At 44.2% G+C, this 21,544-nt stretch overlaps 1 protein-coding gene across 1 annotated transcript in view; it reads left to right on the top strand.

Moving 5' to 3' along the window:
* RPS6KC1 (ribosomal protein S6 kinase C1) overlaps positions 1–21,544 on the top strand; it is a 158,560-nt gene that overhangs the window by 93,279 nt on the left and 43,737 nt on the right. The window contains exons 10-11 of the mRNA XM_069768507.1: positions 15,567–15,614; positions 18,018–18,150. Of these exons, the coding sequence (XP_069624608.1) occupies positions 15,567–15,614; positions 18,018–18,150 (181 nt within the window). The remainder of the gene's footprint in view (positions 1–15,566; positions 15,615–18,017; positions 18,151–21,544) is intronic.

Here is a 21,544-nt window from a genome sequence, read left to right as displayed (position 1 = left end):
TTACCTTAATGAGCGTGGACATGAGATCGTTCGGCAGGAAAAGCTGCTGGTGCCGGAAGGAGATGCAGCGAGGATGCGCAGGGAAGGTAAGTAGGATGTGTGCTGGACCCGCTGCTCCCCTTCCCCCGCCGTCTTTCTGGGACAGTGACTCGTGTATAATAAGCCGAGGGGTGGGGGGGCATTTTCAGCACAAAAAATATACATACATACATACATACATACATACATACATACATACATACATACATAGTGTCCGTAAAGTCATAGTGCACTTTTGACCAATCACTGGAAAGCAACAAAGAACGATAGAAATGTGAAATCTACACCAAATAAAAGAAAATCTCTCCCAGTTTCATACCTATCACCTTATCATGCATCAGGCCACACCACACATTCACTTTAGGGGTGTTACGTTCCTACTCAACGTAGGCATGGAGGATGTTCAGCAGCCCATATTCGAACATTATGGCGATGAACATGTCCACAGATATGGAAGGTCGCCTCATCGCTAAACACAATCTTCTGCAAAAATCTTGCATCATTGTCGATCTCATGACGCATATCTGTAGCAAACGCGCATCGTTTGGGTCTATCCGCCGGTTTGATAGCGAGCAACCGCCACAATTTGTACCCCATAAAACAGAGATGTGTCTTTAACACCTTGTGAACTGTAGTCTTGCTTAGGTGTAATTGTCGAGCACACACATATTTTTGTTAGTGCTCCTTAGGTAGCTCTCCCGTATAGCCTCTACAGACTCGTCACTGACTGATGGCCTACCAGAACGGGGTTTCTCCACCAAACTGCATTTTTCCTTCAACTGCTTATCCCACCGAGTAATGTTATTCCTATGTGGTGTCGCTTCGTTATTAATGCGCCGATATTCATGTAGCACTTTGGTCACGGATTCAAATTTAGCGATCAACAGAACACCTTGAACTTTCCTCTGTACCGTCCACATCTCGGACTGGCATGGAAACCCACACAGCTGACGTAAGCTTGTGGTTGCCTGATGTCACAGAACTGGCAGTGTATTAATCGGAGTTCAGCTTATCAGGGGTTAATCTGATAACTATAAAAGTGCACCATGACTTTATGGACACACTGTATATATTTTATAATATTATATATAAATATATATATATATATATATATATATATATATATATATATATAAGTCGGTGGACAGTATGTGTAATAGGGTTATGAAGGGGAAGATTTATCAAACATGGTGTAAAGTAAAACTGACTCAGTTGCCCTTAGCAACCAATCAGATTCCACTTTTCATTCTTCACAGACTCTTTGGAAAGTGAAAGGTGGAATCTGATTGGTTGCTAAGGGCAACTGAGTCAGTTTCACTTTGCACATTATATATGTAATTATTTAAAAAAAAAAAAAAATTATATATATACATATATATATATATATATATATATATATATATATATATACATATATATATATATATAATTTTTTTTTAATTATTATTATTGTCTAAAATACAAAGTAAATGTGTCATCCTTAACTTTAGGTATTTTGGAGATCATTTCATCTTCAACATGTTATATATGCATATACACATATTTCTAGATATATACAGAATTATGTGTATATATATATATATATATTTATATATATGTATATACGGTATATATACATGTACGTGTGTGTGTGTGTGTGTGTATATATATATATATATATATATATATATATATATATATATATATATATATATATATATATATATATATATATACACACCACACACATTATGTACAACATGCATGCATGTTAAATATTTGTGTTCACAGGTATATATAATGTATGTGTATATATGCAAAGTTAATATATAACAAACATATATACACTGCACACTGTAAGAGTACAATATAACAATGGGTAGACTGCAATAAAACAACACCATCTTTAATAATATCTATTGAGAGTGTGAACAGCCTCTTGTGCCTTTTTTCCCCTACCATTGTGGCGGCGGAGCTCCCATTCAGCCCATTGTGTGGAGGGTACTATACGGCAGATGAGACAATCTCATAAGAAGCAGGTTATAGAGGCAGCCATTCTGCGTTACACTATAGCCTCCCATCGCAGCGCCGTCTCCTATTGTACTCTATGCAAATATGCATCTCTCAATGCCGGGAGAATCGAGGGGAAAAAAAAAACACCTCATCAGGGAGAAGAGGAATCTATTAATTGTATTCACGGAGGAAGGTGTTCTATCAAAAGTAATTATTTCCTAATCGTTATTTGTTATCCGCGAGTATGTTTTATCACAAAACACAAGATCGCTGTAATAAGAGCCTTTCACTGGGAGGACAATGGGGCCAAATTAGAGCAAAATTAGATTTGTCTTTCTAGATTGTTGAACAAACCAATGAGCTGTCGTTATTGGGTCCTTTCTCGGAATATTGCTGCGCTCTTCGCTGGCAGGGAACAGATCCTATCCGAGGGGTTATCGGCGCTCTCCCTCTGTCCTTTATGTCGACAGCTTCATTAGAAATTGGACTCGTGTCAGGACAGCATAAAAAAAAAAAAAAAGGGAAAGAGCTACTTGGCTGGGTACGATCTGCAGTGAATGGAGCCATCATATTAATACACAGCCGCAGAATTGTTCATTAAGAAACGACTTGCACTAAGAGTGATGCATGTTAAATGCGGACTTCTCCAGATGGTCTGAACGAGAGTTTCCCTTTTTATAAAGCTGGATTGCTCATCACTTTCAGAGGACTTTTGTATATGGCCATACAAATTTAAAGGGATGAAATGTTCAGGAAATTAAGTTTGTTTGTACAGAACGACTGATTATAACCTTCATGGAACTGCCCGATCTGTAAAATTTGAGATTTAAAGGGCATTTCCATGTAAATTTTTTTTGGACAGGAACCCAACTGGCTTTCTTTCGCACATAGAAAAATGTCCTAATGTGTATAGGACTTGTCTAGCTTTACGATCACTAAAACTCCTAAACTGTAGCATTGCTGGAAAACTGCATGTTGATTACGCGATGTTAACATCTGCATTGTAATAATATTTTTCGAATATTCCATCATTTTTACAAAAAAATAAATGATTGGCTTCTGTTCAGGCATTACGGTTATAATGAATGTTGTGTTATGTATTCTGGTAAAATGGTACCGCGACGGGGCCTCACCAGATCCCATTATAGTCACAGGGGTCCTTAGGGTGCATTTTGTGTCTGTCATGTGACAGATCTGTCCCCTTCCTGACTATCGTTTTTGTTCTTCCTATAATGGAACAGAAAATCTGAATTCCTACCTAACAACTTTTATATAATGTGCAAGACATTTTGTAGTCCAAAGCTGGCCGTACCTTTCTGAAGTTTATGGAGGGCCTCCAAGCTGTGTTGCCCGTAAGTGCATTTTTCAGATGACCGGAAAGAAAAACAGGACTTGTTGTGTTTTAATATGTCTGATCCTTGCTTTCCATGGGAAATGAGACACCTTTTTGATTATCGTAAATCATATTTCATTTTACTACTTCCTATATTTAATATTTCTAATGTTTACTACGGGTGAGAGACTAGCTCACTATAGAGTAAACAGACTGAACAGAAGAAGCCAAGCAAGACAATATAATATGTACAATACATGCAGGCTCTACCCACTGCCACTGTAAGAAAGCCACAGTGACTAATGTTAATTCTGACATATTACATTAAAAGGTTCGTCTACCTACTGAAAAAGACCCCTAAAATAGTTAAACTACCAATGCTCACCTTCATGACCTCGTTCTGATGAATCCCAGAAGCAACAGAGATGCTCCTGGCTGCATGCACCAAACGTATCTATAGGGCCCCATTGATGCAGAAACTTTTTTTCATGGTATCACCCCTCTTACCAATCAGTCTGGGTCTGTAATTTTCCTCCTGTAAAGTCTCCAGTGACCCCAAAGTGACTTTTCTCCATGTCAATCACAGCCTTTACTGTTATCATCCCCATTTACCACCTCTGTTGTCCCCCAGGGGGAGGGGTGCAGGCACTTTTCTTCATGTTATCACCCACCTTACCAATGGGGGAGGAGATGTTCTCTTTGATATTAAGTTTGCATAACTCGTCACACTTGTACAATCCCCATCATGTCTGGACAGCCTATCAGCACACTGCAGCGCTAAAACATGTAAACTTGAAAACACAAAATTTGAACTGCATTACTGCACTAGAAATATGAAAAATGAGAGCTTTTAGCGCATAAAAATGGCCAATTTTATGTGTACCTGGTAGCCCCTTTACGGCATCTCTCTTATACCAGGTCCTAAACTTGCCTTACCTCGCTGAGAATAAACGTCTCCATCTGAATGGGTACATGTGAAACCTCTTCCTAGACTAAAATTCTCTCTCTCTGTGGAGGGGTATTGGACCTGCTGTAATTAAAACACCTGAAGCTAGGAGGCGGAGTGCACGATCAGAAGGCTAAAGAATACATTTCAAAAACCTGAAAAAGGGGGCGACGAGTTGGCGACTCTAGGTTCAGCACCTGTTCACACTTAGTCTATGTTTGGATGTGCCGGTCAGGTTTTTGAAATGGACAGCCTATCAGTCAGGCACCTGTTTAGGAAGTCATACCTTAGGAAATAATATAGCTAAAACACAACGTGAAAACAACAACATAAAGGGAGCTGAGCAGATTGATATTCATTTTTTATGGGAAAATTTTCAATTAAATTTATTCATTGAAATCTCGGTGGGCGGTCCTAATCAGTGATTTGACAGTCTTCCCATGAAGTGGTGGCGGTACTTAGTAGGACCGCCTCCTGGACTCCTAGATAAAAACACCAAGGGTTTTAATGATTAAAATAGAGCTTATGGCTGAATCTTTTCTTACAAACCTCTATACATTTCTGTCAAGCTTCTCCTTCTCTGTGCTGTCCACAGATCACGTGCATGAACAATGACAAGTTCCTTAAAGGGTTATCCTCAACGTTAAGGCTGTGTGCACACGTTGCATTTTTTTCGCGTTTTTTCCCGATAAAAACGCTATAAAACCGCATACAATAAGCATCCCATCATTTAGAATGAATTCCGCATGTTTTGTGCACATGATGCGTTTTTTTCCGCGAAAAAAACGCAGCACGTTCATTAATTTTGCGGGGTTTTTTTGTGGATTTCCCACTACAAAATGCATTGGGAAGTGTCCCAATAAAAAACGCGGCAAAACCGCATGCAGATTTCTTGCGGATTTCTTGCAGAAAATGTCCAGTTTTTCTCAGGAATTTTCTGCGAGAAATCCTGAACATGTGCACATAGCCTAAAGGTTAGCCAAAGTAGCGGATCCAATCTCTAGAGAAGGGTCTTTGATTGGTCCTGTCGGAATGAAGTGGTGGTCGAAAATGCACCCTGCGGCCCTATTCATTCTTTATGGGACTTCTGAATATGGCGGTATGTTCTTTAGCCCTTTTAGTAGGGAATACAATTTTACCATCGCCATCAAAACGTTTACACAACAAGAGTGGACCTGAGTTGATAGAAAGTAATGATCTTTATAACATTGGAAGGAACTGCTTTGAGCTGAGCTATTGAAAGATGGGGGGTTATTGGCTACAGGATACCACGCACCCTTGACTTTTTTGCAGTTTTTCTCCAGCCAAGCAACAGTTAACCCCCCTTCTATCCCGAGCATGTGTCGGAGAGCTGCAAGTTGAAGGTTCTTCTCTTAAAGACTGTTGTTAACTAAACATTATTGCCAAACAGATGGGAAGCACTCACCAGCCTGATGTTTTCAGGCCTAATTATATTATCACCAGTCCTGTACGGCTCGGTTGAAGAGGTGTATCCAGGGGCCAATTTATAATCATTTAGGCAACACCTGTTTGGGAAAAACTGACAGTCAAAGGGCACAGTTAAAAAAAAAATCACATATGTTCTCGTATTTATTACTTGAATGTGGACGGTATCCAGCTGCAAAGCAACCGGGGAGTGTGAAACGCGTTGTGTAAGAAGCTCCAGCCGCTGCCGTGGATCTGTCGAAATAAGGCGTAAATGTCAAAGTGATGATTGAAGGAGCTGCATTCGGAGAAAGCCGTAAGTGCTAAACTTTATTGTTAGCTCTTACTGAGAACTGCATATAATAAGGGAAATCATCTCCTGACCGGTCGTATAAGCTGGACCAGGTAACATTGGCAGAAGACTGTAGACACCAATCAACTGTTGGGCTTGGGCTAGGTGGCGCCTACAGGTCGTGTGGCCAAATATTGATCTACGAGGCTTCTACATTGCAGCATGATTCTACCCCGACAAGCAAGTTGCAAAAAGCCCAATGCTCGTCAAGACATGGTACCCTTGGGGGCGCAATTCCTTTTACCTGCATTACGCTGCCATGTATTAGCTGCAGAGATGGATCTTTGGTTGCACAACCTATGTCGCGGTAAAAGTCGCCATCTAGACAGCCCAAATAGATGTCTTTTAAGTGTCTCCATTCCTTTCAGGATATATTTCAGTGTTGGCCAACACTAAAAAAAAAATCACATCATACCACCCCCATAACAATATGTTTTCAAGAAAGCTACACCTCGCATATTGTGTAAATTCCTCCCAATGTTACGGACGCCTGAGAGTCTTCATGCAGTTTGTCAAATTTTGTAAAAATGAAAATAAACATTGAATGCTTCTAAAAGTCTGACCCAAGCAAGTCATGAAACCACAAAACTTCCTAAAACTAAGCGCACTTGCAGTGCAGAGTCCATACATGTCCCGTCGAGTGCATCTACATAAATGTCGGTGTGCTGCCTGATTTTTTTATTTATTTTATTTTTTTTAAAGAGGACAGCAACAGACCCACGGAGTATGTCTTATTCTAATACTCAACATCGGACCCTTGATTATCACGGATGTGTTAATGGGCAAGTTAGACCGTATGGGTCCAATAAAAAAAAAAAATTGGAACAGTGCTCCGACGTTACACACGTACAGTATATGTGCTTGTATCCCTATCGCTATGTCTACATAAATATATCTTCATTTATTTTACCACAATGTGGTGCATCTGGTGTTGGATGTGGAGTTGTCGCCTCTAAATTTAATAATCTAAGAGCACATAATTCCCTGTTTAGTGAGAGGGATGATAACATGAAGAAAAGTTCCTGTATCAACTACCTTTTGGGGTCACTGCAAGTTGTACATGTTGAATATTGAATGTAGTAACAGGCTATGATTGCAAATAGGGGTGATGGCAAAGAAACGTTCCTGTGTCACCTCCGCTTTATAGTTAAGGGAGGCTCTCCATGGGTGGGATGGCGGTAACCGTAGTGATTGATGAGAGAGGTGATAACGTGATGAAAAGTTCCTCTTACTGCCATCCGTTAAGGATATAGTCACACATTTGCGTGTAAGTCCGAGTGCTATCCGAATTTTTATCAGATAGTGAGTTTCTCCAGGGGTGGGATGGTGGTATCAGAAACTTTTCATCATGTTATCACCCCTCTCATCAATCACAGACTCCTACTACCATCCCATCCCTGAAGACCCGAAGAGCCATCATCTCAATTTACATTCATAGTCTGTTACTGTATTCTTCAACGTATAGAGCTTGCAGTGACCCCGAAGTGAGGCGGTACAGGGACTTTTTATCATGTTATCACCTCGCTCTTCAATGAGACTGTTACCACCATCCCACCCCTCTCTTAACCATAAAGCAGGGCTGACTCAGGAACATTTCTTTGCCGTCACCTCTATTTACAGTTGTATCCTGTTACTGTATTCTTTAATATATACAGCTTGCAGAGACCCTAAAGGAAGGTGATACAGGAACTTTTCATCATGTTATCACCCTTCTCATCAATTGCAGACTGTTTTACAGGAGATAGTGCACAGAACTACTCTATGTGTTGCTTCAGAAATCGAAACTCCTTTTTTAAAAAGGGCTTGATCATTTCGAATCACTGGGACCTTCAACAATTAGTTGATCAGAGGAGCCAAATCCATTCTTGGTCATTGTTTGCATAGTCACAGTACCTCACCTGTAACGGCAGCTGGACCTGGTACAGCAGCTTGGTAGAATTTTAAGCAATGCCCCTCTATGTTCCTGCCCATCAGGGTTAATATTGGTTAGCCTCCCGATTATTTTATGTGTAGAAGAGCTTATTTGCCATGTTGTAAGTCATCTATAAAATATGTGCAAGAAAAGTTTCCGATCTTCAATTTATCTAAAGCTAGTCGCAGACAAAAGGACCCCGATTAAAAGCATAAGTTTCTGAATGATTTCATTAATCACCCTAAACGATCGCCCCTCCTAATAACTGGTTGCACCTCTTTTAGCAGTAATCATGACGACTGACCTGTTCCTATAAATTAATCTCGGTCTTTCACATCGCTGTTGAGTTCTGTTCACCCCATTCTTCCATGTAAATCTGCTTTAATTCAGAAATCTTGATATGTTTTCCTCCAAGAGCTGCACATTTTCTGGTTCTGTCACCGCATCTGTGCCGGGGTCATAGAGATTCCTATGTGGTGGCATCAAACATGGCATTGATACTGCAACTACGTTTAATTATAGACTGTAGCTTTATTCAAGGTGTTAATGATCACCTTGTAATTTATGACGTTTTCCACATTCTTCATTGATTCACAGGGCAGCATTTCTGAATAAAGCTCGGCGCAGGTCTGAATTTGACTTGGGTGCGTGTGACGGTACATGTGCAATATTCACGGCACTGTCCTGCAGAATAACTAGGATTAGTCTATTGGGCGACAGGAATTATTGTCCTTTCTGTATTTTCTTGATCCACCTTAATTACAATACCAAGAAGGAAAAGGTGTGGAATAATAGAAATCACAGGATGGATAGACTGGTTACTGATCTACAAATGATGAAACATTAAAACAAAATTTTCAAAACTTTTCAATTTATTCAGTATGGATTACGACGCCATGTGCCAAATTTCGGCACTTCCAGCGTCGGCTGCTATCACTGAATTTATTAATGATCGTGTGAGGAAGGTTCTGCCGCTGAATGCACTTGGGCAGTCATCAAGATCCTCTGCTGGCAGCTCCTGTGTGATCACCGACCAATGACGTCTCAGATGTGCTGGATGGGAGACAAGTCTGGAGACACTGCAACCAGCTTTAGTCCACGCAGGCTACTCATATTAGCACCAGCAACTTTCAGCTTGGCATTGTTGTGTTGAAAAATTGCTCTTGGGTCCATTTGGAGAAATGGCTGCACCACTGGTTCCACCACCAATGTAACGCTGAGCTGTTGGTGTACCTGAAATGAAGACTAGAGCGGTCCGGCTGCTGTGCATTATGCCACCCCATTAGAAAGTGTTGGCACAACATTGGGCTACGAGCCAGACGTCCTGCTACTCGTGCTCCAGTGACCTCACGCCATCGCTCTCGAAGGCTATAATGGTGCAGAGCATAGGTCATAAATATCAGAGTAGTGAACAATCCCTTTAAACAGGAAATGTAGCTGCCCACTCTGGTTGAGTCTGCAGATTTTACTACATGATCATGAAACAGTAAGCGTTGTGTTGTAAACTTCCTGAAGAGAACAAAGATATTAAAGGGAGCCGGTCTGCTCCGAAATGTGAATGTTGGAGAATATTTGGAACAGTAGAGCGGTTCCTTGATGTAGCAGAGCTAAATTTGTGGACAGCATAAGGAACGCCACTGCCAAGTTGTTATCCAGGCACCTTGATATAGTGACTCCCACCCTCTGCACCGGCTAGTCTAAATGCTGGCATGTGGTAGCAGCACAGCAAGCACATGACTACCTGAATACTCATGCGGAAGGCTGCTGTCTGAGCCAGCTTTTTAAGGGGTTGCCTGGCCTTAGGCATAACTGCTAGTGATGAGCGAATATACTCGTTACTCGAGGTTTCCCGAGCACGCTCGGGTGACCTCCGAGTATTTAGTGCTCGGAGATTTAGTTTTCATTGCCGCAGCTGAATGATTTACATCTGTTAGCCAGCATAAGTACATGTGGGGGTTGCCTGGTTGGTAGGGAATCCCCACACGTAATCCAGCTGGATAAGAGATGTAAATCATTCAGCTGAGGTGAGGAAAACTAAATCTCCGAGCACTAAAAAATACTCGGAGGACCCCCGAGCGTGCTCAGGAAATCTCGAGTAATGAGTATATTCGCTCATCACTAATAACTACAGACTTGTGAGTTCTTACGTCCCGCACACTGCGTGCTATAAAGATTCTCCAGCACTGGCAGCGGTGTGTGCGTGACTGCAAGTATGTGATTTGTTTACATACGGTCACATGCCGACTAGACGTGCGCGGGCTCGCTCAACACAAGTGTAATGGGCAAGATCAGGGACACTGTCTAGTCGGAATGTGGCCACATGATCGCCCGCTCAGTTCTGACTATAATTTAGGACAAAATTAGGTTAAAAAAAGGTGATTAAGAGCAGAATGGCCATGAAATGTTTGTGCATTTTCTTAATTTTAGTGTTCTTTTTAAGAGCTTGGTGAAGGTTGTGATACTTTATTTTTTTAGATATTCCATTCTGCAAATTGGTGATGTCCTGAAATTACAGATGCATGTACCTGACGTATATGACAGGACACTCTTCATCCCATCATATTAATTAGAAGACTTCTGAATTATGTAACCTCATCCTCATACATTTCTAAATAATTGCCTATTAATGCAAAAAAGTAAATGCTCTTCCTCAGTTTCATATACTGCAGCTAAATTCCATGTGTTCTAATGCACTGATCAGCCCAATCTCCCTGGTTCATGTAGAGAAGAGCAGAGCTGTTCTATACCTGCATAACAATGTATGATTTTGGGTCTGATGGATCATTTATAAGGGCCCTAAAATCATTGTTTTCGGCAGCACATCTCCGTGTATTCAGGGGATGTGCTACTGACCATATACAAACTATGGGCAGCAAACTATGGTCTTGACAATTGTTCAGCGCATACAGTTGTTTGGTGCGGTTCAGGAGTGCACCAGCCCCTTCCTTGAGCCTTGCGTGCCAGGGAGGCGGTGTGCTCCTGAAGGATTTTTGGAGAAATCCAGAAACCAGGGCACCAGTCCTCCTTTAGGTAACTATTAGTATAGAAGAATCGCAATGTTTCAGCCACCCAGGGCCTTTATCAAAAAGAGAGAGATGCAATTTTTATGGCTTGATAAAGGCCCTGCACGGCCGAAACATTGTGACTTTTCTGTCCTAATAAGTTACAAAAAGGAGAACGTCTGATGCCCTGGTTCCTGGATTTCTCTGTATTGCTACAACTTTGTGTACGGACAACAGAGCGGTGCATGGGACTCGCCTATTGCCTGAATGGCGGTTCACACTGGCACTCTCCCCTGCCGCTAGCAGAAGCTGCTGATCTTGTCCAGCATCGGAGGAGCGTAGCATGACTAAAGATGCCACATCCAGTGATCCAACCCGATTCAGAGCAGCACTTACAAGGCATAAAATAAAAAATAAAAAAAAACTTGCCAGCAAGCGCTCCTTGTCTAGGCAATCGACCTCCTCTGATAGACTGCAGTGGTGGCCGGTAATCTAGGCAACAAGCAGTAAACAATAGAATAAAAAAAAAATATTGAATGTAGAAGTTTTTTTATTAAGAGAGGAATTGCTTAAGTTGCTTATTTTTACAAGTATTTTTGCATTGTTACCCATTTAACAAGTTGAGACCCCCTTTAAACAAGCGACAGTGGGCAGTAATCTACCCATGTAAACCTAGGTTAAGATAAAAGCCTCTGAATAGAATATTGCCCTCTTAAAGTCTGTATATTACATGTTTTGTTTTGTGGTGTAAAGAGAGTCCATCAGGATCACTTTAGTACAGGGACTAGCGCTCCAGGTACAGGGGCTATCGCTCTCCAGATGCGCGGGCTAGCACTCCCAGGTACTTGGGCTAGAGCTCCCAGGTACTTGGGCTAGAGCTCCCAGGTACTTGGGCTGTCGCTCGCCAGGTACAGGGGCTGTCGCTCGCCAGGTACAGGGGCTGTCGCTCGCCAGGTACAGGGGCTGTCGCTCGCCAGGTACAGGGGCTGTCGCTCGCCAGGTACAGGGGCTGTCGCTCGCCAGGCACAGGGGCTGTCGCTCGCCAGGCACAGGGGCTGTCGCTCGCCAGGCACAGGGGCTGTCGCTCGCCAGGCACAGGGGCTGTCGCTCGCCAGGCACAGGGGCTATCGCTCGCCAGGCACAGGGGCTATCGCTCGCCAGGCACAGGGGCTATCGCTCGCCAGGCACAGGGGCTATCGCTCGCCAGGCACAGGGGCTATCGCTCGCCAGGCACAGGGGCTATCGCTCGCCAGGCACAGGGGCTATCGCTCGCCAGGCACAGGGGCTATCGCTCGCCAGGCACAGGGGCTATCGCTCGCCAGGCACAGGGGCTATCGCTCGCCAGGCACAGGGGCTATCGCTCGCCAGGTACAGGGGGCTATCGCTCGCCAGGTACAGGACTAGCGCTATGACTACATAGATCCATGTACAATAAAAATGGTACCTGTCATGTAGAAACCAAGCTTTGATGTCGCATGCAAATTCACCTGGAAGTTCATAGGGTTTGTGTTGATGCGCGCACACACATTGACACGCCCCTAATGCACTTCCGTGCTAATTTGCATATGGCTTCAAAGCTCGATTTCTCTGTGCTGTCACATCGGATTACTACAAGACTTGTATCATTCTTCTTATTCCACTATAATGCATACAGCAAAATCACTTGTTCAAGAATTTATATAGTCTTGATAGGTTCCGTTTAATGCTTTCAGCACTTCTCAGTAGTGAATTCATTTCTATGCCGTAATCTGCATAGAAGATTTATATGGCAAAGTTATAAATTTGTGATGTTTTTGCATGGCGGCTGCTCCCGGGTAATAAAATCTCGCCCTTCTGTTTTGCTAACAAATGAATATTCGGTGGCAGAGCCCAGCGCTTTCTGAGTGTGAAGCATTTGCATCTCTACCAGGATTTTGTTTTCTGTGAAAGTCACCAGTCTTCTCTCGGGCAGCGCGCGGGCAAGCACTTGTAATTAGTCTGCAGATTGCCTGCTCCTTCAGACTGAAGATGACCCTTCTGGATATCAGCGACAAGTTAACAGCTGGCATATTCCCCGGTGGCCCGTTTGTCCTTTGGTTTGTAACCAACAGAGTCGCAGCTCCATCCCAAGATCCACAGCAGGACGGCCATGGCCTCCAACACTGGACAGCAGACGAGACACTAATAAATGTGATTACAAGATGTGGGATCTGTATCAAGAAATGCTCCGTGCTAATGCAGCAAATTACAGCCTCCGCTATGTCACCATTTAAAGATATATCGCTTGTTTATCTGAGGACGGCGAGCAGTGCCTTAAATCTGCAGAGCAAGACGTACCGAGCGTTAGGGGAACATTCATTATCTCAGCACTGACCGGTGCGGTTATATGGGAAGGACAAAATAAAATGCTTCAGGGAGAAATATCCCAAATATTCAAAACGCTGAGCCACGCCAGCGACATGACATGTGTAAATGTCAAATATAAAATCTGACGTCTGTTTTATAAAAATTAAAAAAAAATATAATATTTATTTCTGAAATCATAGGCAAAAATCCAGGTTATGGCTGCAGATCTTCCCCATAAATTTTTTTTTTTTTTTGCTCTTTTTTGATGAAAATACGGTGTGAAATACCACATTCACTTGCATTGTCAGCAGATTTGTTAGGATTACAGATCCGACTCGGTGAGCCCCACCTGAAAGTGTAAACATACTCCTAAATGGGCCCTGTACTTTTGGACAACTTGATCTCATTTGATAGATGATGTGATGGAGAATCTGCAAATCGCTTCATTTATAAAATGTTAAGTTACCACAAAAAAAGTAACTGCAAAGAACTGATTGATACATGATCCATTTTTTTTTTTTACAACTTGTTGTCTACTGCCTGTTGTCAATTGTAACCTGCAGCTACCAGCAGAGACACTGAGTGATGACTGGAAGTCAGTGATTGTGTATGTGTCTTTACCGGTAGTGAGGGTGGGTCTTTTACATTATCGGTAGTGAGGTCGGGTCTTTGTCCCTATACTGGAGGTGGGGACGGGTCTTTGTCCCTCTACAGGAAGTGGGGATGGGTCTTTCTCCCTCAATTGGACATGGGAGCGGATCTTTGTTCTTATACAGGAAGTGGGGGCAGGTATTTGTCCTTATTCAGGAAGTGGAGACGGGTCTTTGTCCCTCTACAAGAAATGGGGGCGGATCTTTGTCCTTATTCAGGAAGTGGGGACGGGTCTTTGTCCCTCTACAATAAGTGGGGGCAGGTTTTTGTCCTTATACAGGAAGTGGGGACAAGTCTTTGTTCCTCTACAAGAAATGGTGGCGGATCTTTGTCCTTATTCAGGAAGTAGGGACGGGTCTTTGTCCCTCTACAAGAAGTTGGGGCGGGTCTTTGCCCTTATACAGGAAGTTGGGATGGGTCTTTGTCCCTCTACAATAAGTGGGGACGGGTCTTTGCCCTTATACAGGAAGTGGGGACAGGTCTTTGTCCCTCTACAAGAAATGGGGGCGGATCTTTGTCCTTATTCAGGAAGTAGGGATGGGTCTTTGCCCTTATATAGGAAGTGGGGACGGGTCTTTGTCCCTCTACAAGAAGTGGGGGCTTGTATTTTACTTTACTGGACTAACGTGTCTGGACTTTCTTTCTACAAGATGTGGCGGCGGGTCCTTGTCCAGCTACAGGAAATTGAGTTGGGTCTTTGTTCCTCTGCAGGAAGTGGTTTGGGTCCTTATCTCTCTATAAGAAATGGAAAGGATGATTTTCTTTCTACAGAATGAGGTAGTGGGTCTTTGTGTCTACAGGTAGTGGGGATGCTTTGTTTTTTGCAGGAAGTAGGGCCAGGTCTTAATCTCTTTACAGGAAGTGGAGGACAGCAATGTCTCTTTACAGGAAGTGGAGGACAGCAATGTCTCTTTACAGGAAGTGGAGGACAGCAATGTCTCTTTACAGGAAGTGGAGAGGGTCTTTGTCTCACTACAGGACCTGAGAGCGGCTCTTTGTCTCTCTGCTCCTGCTTTCTCCTGTCTTTCAAATTACAAACTACATACTGTAATTCTCTGCCTTTCCGTTATCAGTTCAAGGCAAGCAAGCCATTGGACCTTGGAGCAATGCATGCTGGGAAAGTAGGGAGAGAAAGCTGTAGTAATGCTGGCAGAATTCTGATAAAGAAATGAAAAGTGGGTCAGTTCCAGGACATATTAGACTGGTGTTTGCTACAAAAATAGTTTTAACTTGTACTGTAGGATAGGAAGGGCATGTATTTCTTAAGGTCTTGTTTAAAAATGACAAGTATGCACTGAATAAACAAAAAAAAAACTTGTCCTATACTCATTTTCTTAGCGTCTATGCATAAAGTTAAATTGATTGCACCACATATAGCATAACGTTCTGGGGTCTAAAAAAAAAAGTTGGATGACAGCCCCTTAGATTGTGTTCTCATTTGCCCCAAATAAAGTTGAAATCCTCTTTAAAAAAAATTAATTGTGATTGTTGTTACCTTGTGTTTGCGTTTGATGGCAGGTGCATGACATTGACAGGTATCTGCTTTTTTTTTTATGTCACTTTTTTAATAATAATTCTTTTTGTTTTAGGTTTTGCTCGTCCTGGATACGCAGACTCAGGAGACCTTTATTTTAAAGGTGAGTATTTGTAGGAGGTGATGGAGTTTTTATTTCATAGGTCCTAAGGATGAGTCCCCTCATTTAAAGAGCCCTGTACTGTGTAGAGATTCCCTTTAAATTGCCTTCTCTTAGGCCGCACCAGTCATACTGCCTGCAGACGCCCGGTCATTTCCATTTACTCTCTTGCCAATTGATAGGATGGGATCAGATTACAGAGAACTTGTCACCTCTCCTAACATGTCTGATTTAGTATACTTTTATGTCGCTGTATTCAAGAAGTATCGTTTCTCCTTGCGGAGATTGACATGCTAAGCATGCCGAGATGAGGGGACTTAAAGCCGCAATGCTCCTCTGGGAAATATGCTAATTATGCAAATTGTCTCTTCAGGGAGGAAGCGAACTAGAACTCTAGTGCCACCTATTGGAAGGTAGCAATCCTACAAGTCAATATCGACCCTTTAACGAGCCTTGTCACATGACTTAGGCTAATAGCCAAACCAGAATCTCAATTTGCAGACACTGTGTTTCGGGCTACTGCCCCTCATCAGTGCAAAGTGGAGATCTATGTTTAATGCCTCTGTTTGAGCCAGCAGAGAAGCGCTCACAGACCTCGACGTTCACCTTGGAGACCATTCCATGTCTTGCGTGATCGGCCATAATATTTTGAATAGCCATAACTTTCCCCTGCAGAGATGGCTTCTGCTTTCAAAGGTGGTTGAATTCTACTTATTCGACCTCAGCATCCACATAGACACGTATGAGGCTGTTGAGGTCGGGTGACGAGACCCGCTGATGAATGTCAGACTTTAGAAACCAAACCAAAAATGACCAGTTTTTGCTTTTATTTTATTCTCTCTGCTCCCCTGAGTTTTGCGGTGCTTGTTGTTTTTTTTTTTTTTAAATCTGCCATATGGTACCAAAGATATGGGCCTTTTTATTTATAGTTGGTTTTTATGGTCTAAACAAGGAGGCGTGGCTAATAAGGTAATGATGCAGAGCAGCCTAAAGACACGCCCCAGAGGATCCTGTGAGCCACGCCCTCTTGGAAAGACCATAAAAATTTGCACAAAATAGAAAGGCCCATATCTCTCGAACCATATGACAAATTTAAAAAAAAAAATATTGGAATACTCAGGCGAGCAGCAAGAATAAAATTTGGTGACAGGTCCTCTTTTAAATTCAGACACCTATAAGATTTTCATCCTTTAGAAATGATAAAAAATTCCTATTCACTAACTAAATGTCAAGATTGACAGTGATTAGGCAATGCATGACAGATGTAACAAAATGGTCTAGCTTTTCATTACCTGCCCTGATCTTCCATTACAGTCTTTATAGGCCAGAGCTGCAATCACAATTCTGCAGATCATCATTGGAAACCTAGGAATGGTGACCGCAGCTATTAAACGACAGCTGATTGGCTGTATACAAGACGATCAGTGATCTATAATGGTCTCTTTAGACCGGGCTTCCAGGAATTCTATGTGTATAGACTTTCATAGTTATCGGCAGCATATCCCCTGTTTGTCCTACGTAATGTGCTGCCGAGAACTGAGTGATGCAATCACTTGATGAGCGAGTTTGCAAGATAAATCGGAGGTTTTCCTGCTTTTCCTCCCTATTGAAAGCATGTGCACACTCAGCTGAACCGAGCATGCATGTGTATGAGGGAGTCTATGAGAACTGTCGGTCAAGGGGGTGCAGACACCTTAAGTCCTGGAAGCCTTTAATTTTTTTGATTTCAGGAGAAGTTGTGTAATATGAGTAGGACGTGCCATTTTGCTTAATCGGCCCTACAATTTTCTTATTTTCTCACTTTATTCATGTTCCCTTGGGGGCATAACTACAGCAGTTGCAGGAATTAGTCATACCCCGGATGCTGAATCTTAGAGGGGTCCCAAAAGGTCCATGAACAAACCAATGCTATTAAAGGCTTATGATCATCGAGGGCCCTTGTTGGAAATTTTACATTGGGGCCCACAAGTGATGTGATGGTTCTCCATCATAGTGATAGTTGGGTCACTCCTTCATTATAGAGACTAATTGCATAAAGCCATGCGCACGATGGTTCCTTAAGTCGACCCGTCCTTCCATGTGCTCGCAGAAAATAAAGCCATAGAGAGGTCGGCGGCCGAGTACACAAAGTGTCACTCTGAGGACTTAGTTTGAGAGTGAGCTACTAATAAAAACGTTGACCCGTGTAATTGATTTTAATGGTAGCTTTGTGCCATCTTCTGTTCTCTGGACACCTGCCAGATGCCATCAGCCGAGCCTCAGGGGATCGAAGGACATGGAGGAGCAGATGAGCGGCTTCTGCGCAGCCCGCAGTCGCTCGGACAGATTAGTTTGGTTGATAAACATAAAGCACAGCGGGATCCAAAGGAAGCGCAGGGTACGACTGACCTTTCTGTTCTCTGTCAGGGTCTGAGGAGAAGCAGCGAGGAGTCCGGGAGCAGAAAGACTATCATTCCCCGCCGCGTGCCCAACATGGTCTGTCTGCACAAGTACATCATCGCGGAGGAGTCTGTGTTCCTGGTGCTGCAGCACGCCGAAGGTCGGTCACTGTATCAAAGACGTTTGCAAAGACTGCGCTTAGCTAGGACTCTGGGGTCGCGGAGATGGCCGCGCTCATGGGGTGGCCGCCATTTATCACACTCGGAGGCGCATCCTCGCCCGGAATACATAAGATACCAGACCAGGCTTTGTTACACAGTCTGTGGGATTTACCTTTTTTTTTACTTTTACGCCCTCCAGGTAAAAAGTTGAAGGGGAGGCAGCACGTCCGTGGTCCTGTGGCCCCTTATCAGGAGCTTGGGGATATCAGGCGCCGGACTCTCCCACTAATTATATAGTGACTAGCGATGAGCGAACGTGCTAGGATAAGGTGTTATCTGAGCATGCTCGGGTGCTAACCGAGGGTCTTCGGCGTGCCGAAAAATATGTTCTAGTCTCCGCGGCTGCATGTCTCGCGGCTTTTCGACAGCCGCAACACATGTAGGGATTGACTTTTTGTTAGATAATCCCGGCATGTGTTGTGGCTGTTGAACAGCCGGTAGACTTGCAGCAGCGGGGACTAGAACATATTTTTCGAGCACGCCGAAGACCCTTGGTTAGCACCTGAGCATGCTGAGATAACGCCTTATCCCAGCACGGTCGCTCATCACTAGTAGTGACATGAGTGGAAAATCCCAATTTTATGGAGCTGAGCTGCAGTAACAGATTCAGCCTACGGATCGGCGTCTTGATTGTGAAAAATACAGTTTTTTTCTAATCCTGAACATCCATTAGATAATGATTTTGTTGTCTCCTTTAAGAATAAAATGATGATAATAAGGATTTGAGACCCCCATTGATTAGTTAATGCCACAGCAAGTGTTCATCTCCCCTATAGCGCCATCGCAGGATAAAGACAGTATTGCACTGCGGCCACTGAAACCAAACTGTTTTTGTAAAGCGCAGACACGACGTCCTCTACACTCTAGGTGAGATCGATCTTCACACCGTCGGGCCTCTCGCTTCCCTTTCTACTGACTCCAAATCTCTAATATGGATATTTGCAAATTATAATATGGAAGGGAGTCCCGAAAGAGCGACTGTTGGCCATTGCTGGCCCAGGTGCCTCTGCGGCTGACGTCCGCTCCTGTGGTCCGCGTTGCAGTGAGATTGAGTGGAGAGGGGTTATCTCATCATACACCCCCCAGGGAGGTCTAAGCCGAGCTGGTGAACAGGTGCATCAGTACATTTCCTCTGCAGGTCACTATTTCCTTATACCCTAATTTTGTCTCTGAATAATTGTGTGACACAAACTATTTAAAGGCAACATGTCGAGAGCTTCATTGTGGCCGAACCACGGGCAACGTGACATATAGTCATGCTCCGTTGTTATAAACCACCATGTAATAGAAACCGTAGTTTAGAAAAATGGGGCTCCGGCATGTGGAGTAAAGTGAGGTCTGGACATGAGGACTGGGTGGGGTCCGAGCACTGGGAGTGGATGCAGGCATGTAAGTGGTGTGGATAAAGGCACGGGGAAGGAAGTGGGGTCCAGGTACGGGGAAGGAAGTGGGGTCCAGGTACGGGGAAGGAAGTGGGGTCCAGGCACGGGGAAGGAAGTGGGGTCCAGGCACGGGGAAGGAAGTGGGGTCCAGGCACGGGGAAGGAAGTGGGGTCCAGGCACGGGGAAGGAAGTGGGGTCCAGGCACGGGGAAGGAAGTGGGGTCCAGGCACGGGGAAGGAAGTGGGGTCCAGGCACGGGGAAGGAAGTGGGGTCCAGGCACGGGGAAGGAAGTGGGGTCCAGGCACGGGGAAGGAAGTGGGGTCTGGGTACAGGGAAGGAAGTGGGGTCTGGGTACAGGGAAGGAAGTGGGGTCTGGGTACGGGGAAGGAAGTGGGGTCCGGGCACGGGGAAGGAAGTGGGGTCCGGGCACGGGGAAGGAAGTGGGGTCTGGGTACGGGGAAGGAAGTGGGGTCTGGGTACAGGGAAGGAAGTGGGGTCTGGGTACAGGGAAGGAAGTGGGGTCTGGGTACAGGGAAAGAAGTGGGGTCTGGGTACAGGGAAGGAAGTGGGGTCTGGGTACGGGGAAGGAAGTGGGGTCCGGGCACGGGGAAGGAAGTGGGGTCCGGGCACGGGGAAGGAAGTGGGGTCCGGGCACGGGGAAATAAGGTGAGTCCACACAAGGGGAGTGGATCCAGGCACGTAAGTGGTGTGGATAAAGGCATGGGGCAGTAAGTGGGGGGTCCAGACACAGGTAAGGAAGTGGGGACCAGGCACGGGGAGGAAAGTAGGGTTCCAGTCATGGTGAAGAAATTAGGGGTCCAGGCACGGGGAAGAAAGTGTGTGTGTGTGGGGGGGGAGGGGTCTAGGCACAGGGAAGAAAATGTGTGTGTGTGTGTGTGTGTGTGTGTGTGTGTGTGTGTGTGTGTGGGGTGGGGGGGTCAAGGCCCAGTGAAGAAAGTGTGTGTGTGAGGGGGGTGTCCGGGCTCGCGGAAGGAAGTGGGGGACCAGGCATAAGGAAGGAAGTGGGGTCCAGTCACGGGGAAGGAGATGGCATCCTGGCATGGGAATTGAGATTCAGAGATGGGTAATTGGGTCCAGGCACTGAAAGTAAAATGGGGCCCGGACACCAGAAGTGGAGTTGGTCAGGGCACGGGAAGTGGTGTGCATTCAAGTATGGGAAAGAGTGGGGTGTGGACATTGGCAGTGATGTGGATAAAGGCACGGGAAGAAGTAGGGTCTGGACACAGGGAATGGCATATGGTCCAGCTATGGAGAATTGAGTGGGATCAGGCATGTCGAGCGTACTGAGCTCCGGGCACATGGAGTGGGGTCTTGACAGATCACTCCAGGAAAAAAAGTTAGATTTTATTTTTTCTCAAACATCACAACATTTTCGAGTAAAACCTAGTTGTAGTGAGGTAGTGTGTCTGATTTGACCACCATGAATCTCCTGCACAGGGAGCAGAGTCCAGGGACGGGCAGAAGAGTCTGCTGGGTGGCATTCTCTGATTTCTTTCCGCCCAGCTTATCTTGATTGATGGCTCTTTCCCTCTCTGAAGGGGAGATAATTGTCCAATTGTGAAGTTGTTTTCTTTGAACACCACGGCATTTAGAATAGTTTTTTTTTTCTTTCAAGGGAATCTCTCTGATTTGACCGACATGAATTTCCTTACGAGTTCCACTCATCACTTATTTTCTATAAACCAGCAGTGCCCCTTCAATAGAGAACTAAAGTTAAAAAAAAACAAAAACTCCACATATCAAGATTTAAGTTTTTGATCCCTTTTATATCATATTTCAGAATCCATTGGTGGATCTTAAATATATATTCATTGGGAATTGGATATTTTAGTGGCTGAAAACTCCTCTGATGGGAACAAAGGATCGGGCATGTTGGAAGCCAGCATGCCCGATCCTGCTTTCCTTTATCATCTGCCATTAGAGGACAGTT

The sequence above is a fragment of the Ranitomeya imitator genome, chromosome 5, assembly GCF_032444005.1.
Source record: "Ranitomeya imitator isolate aRanImi1 chromosome 5, aRanImi1.pri, whole genome shotgun sequence".
NCBI lineage: Eukaryota > Metazoa > Chordata > Amphibia > Anura > Dendrobatidae > Ranitomeya > Ranitomeya imitator.
The sequence above is the reverse complement of the archived record's forward strand: the minus strand, read 5'-3'. Positions and strand labels throughout refer to the sequence as shown.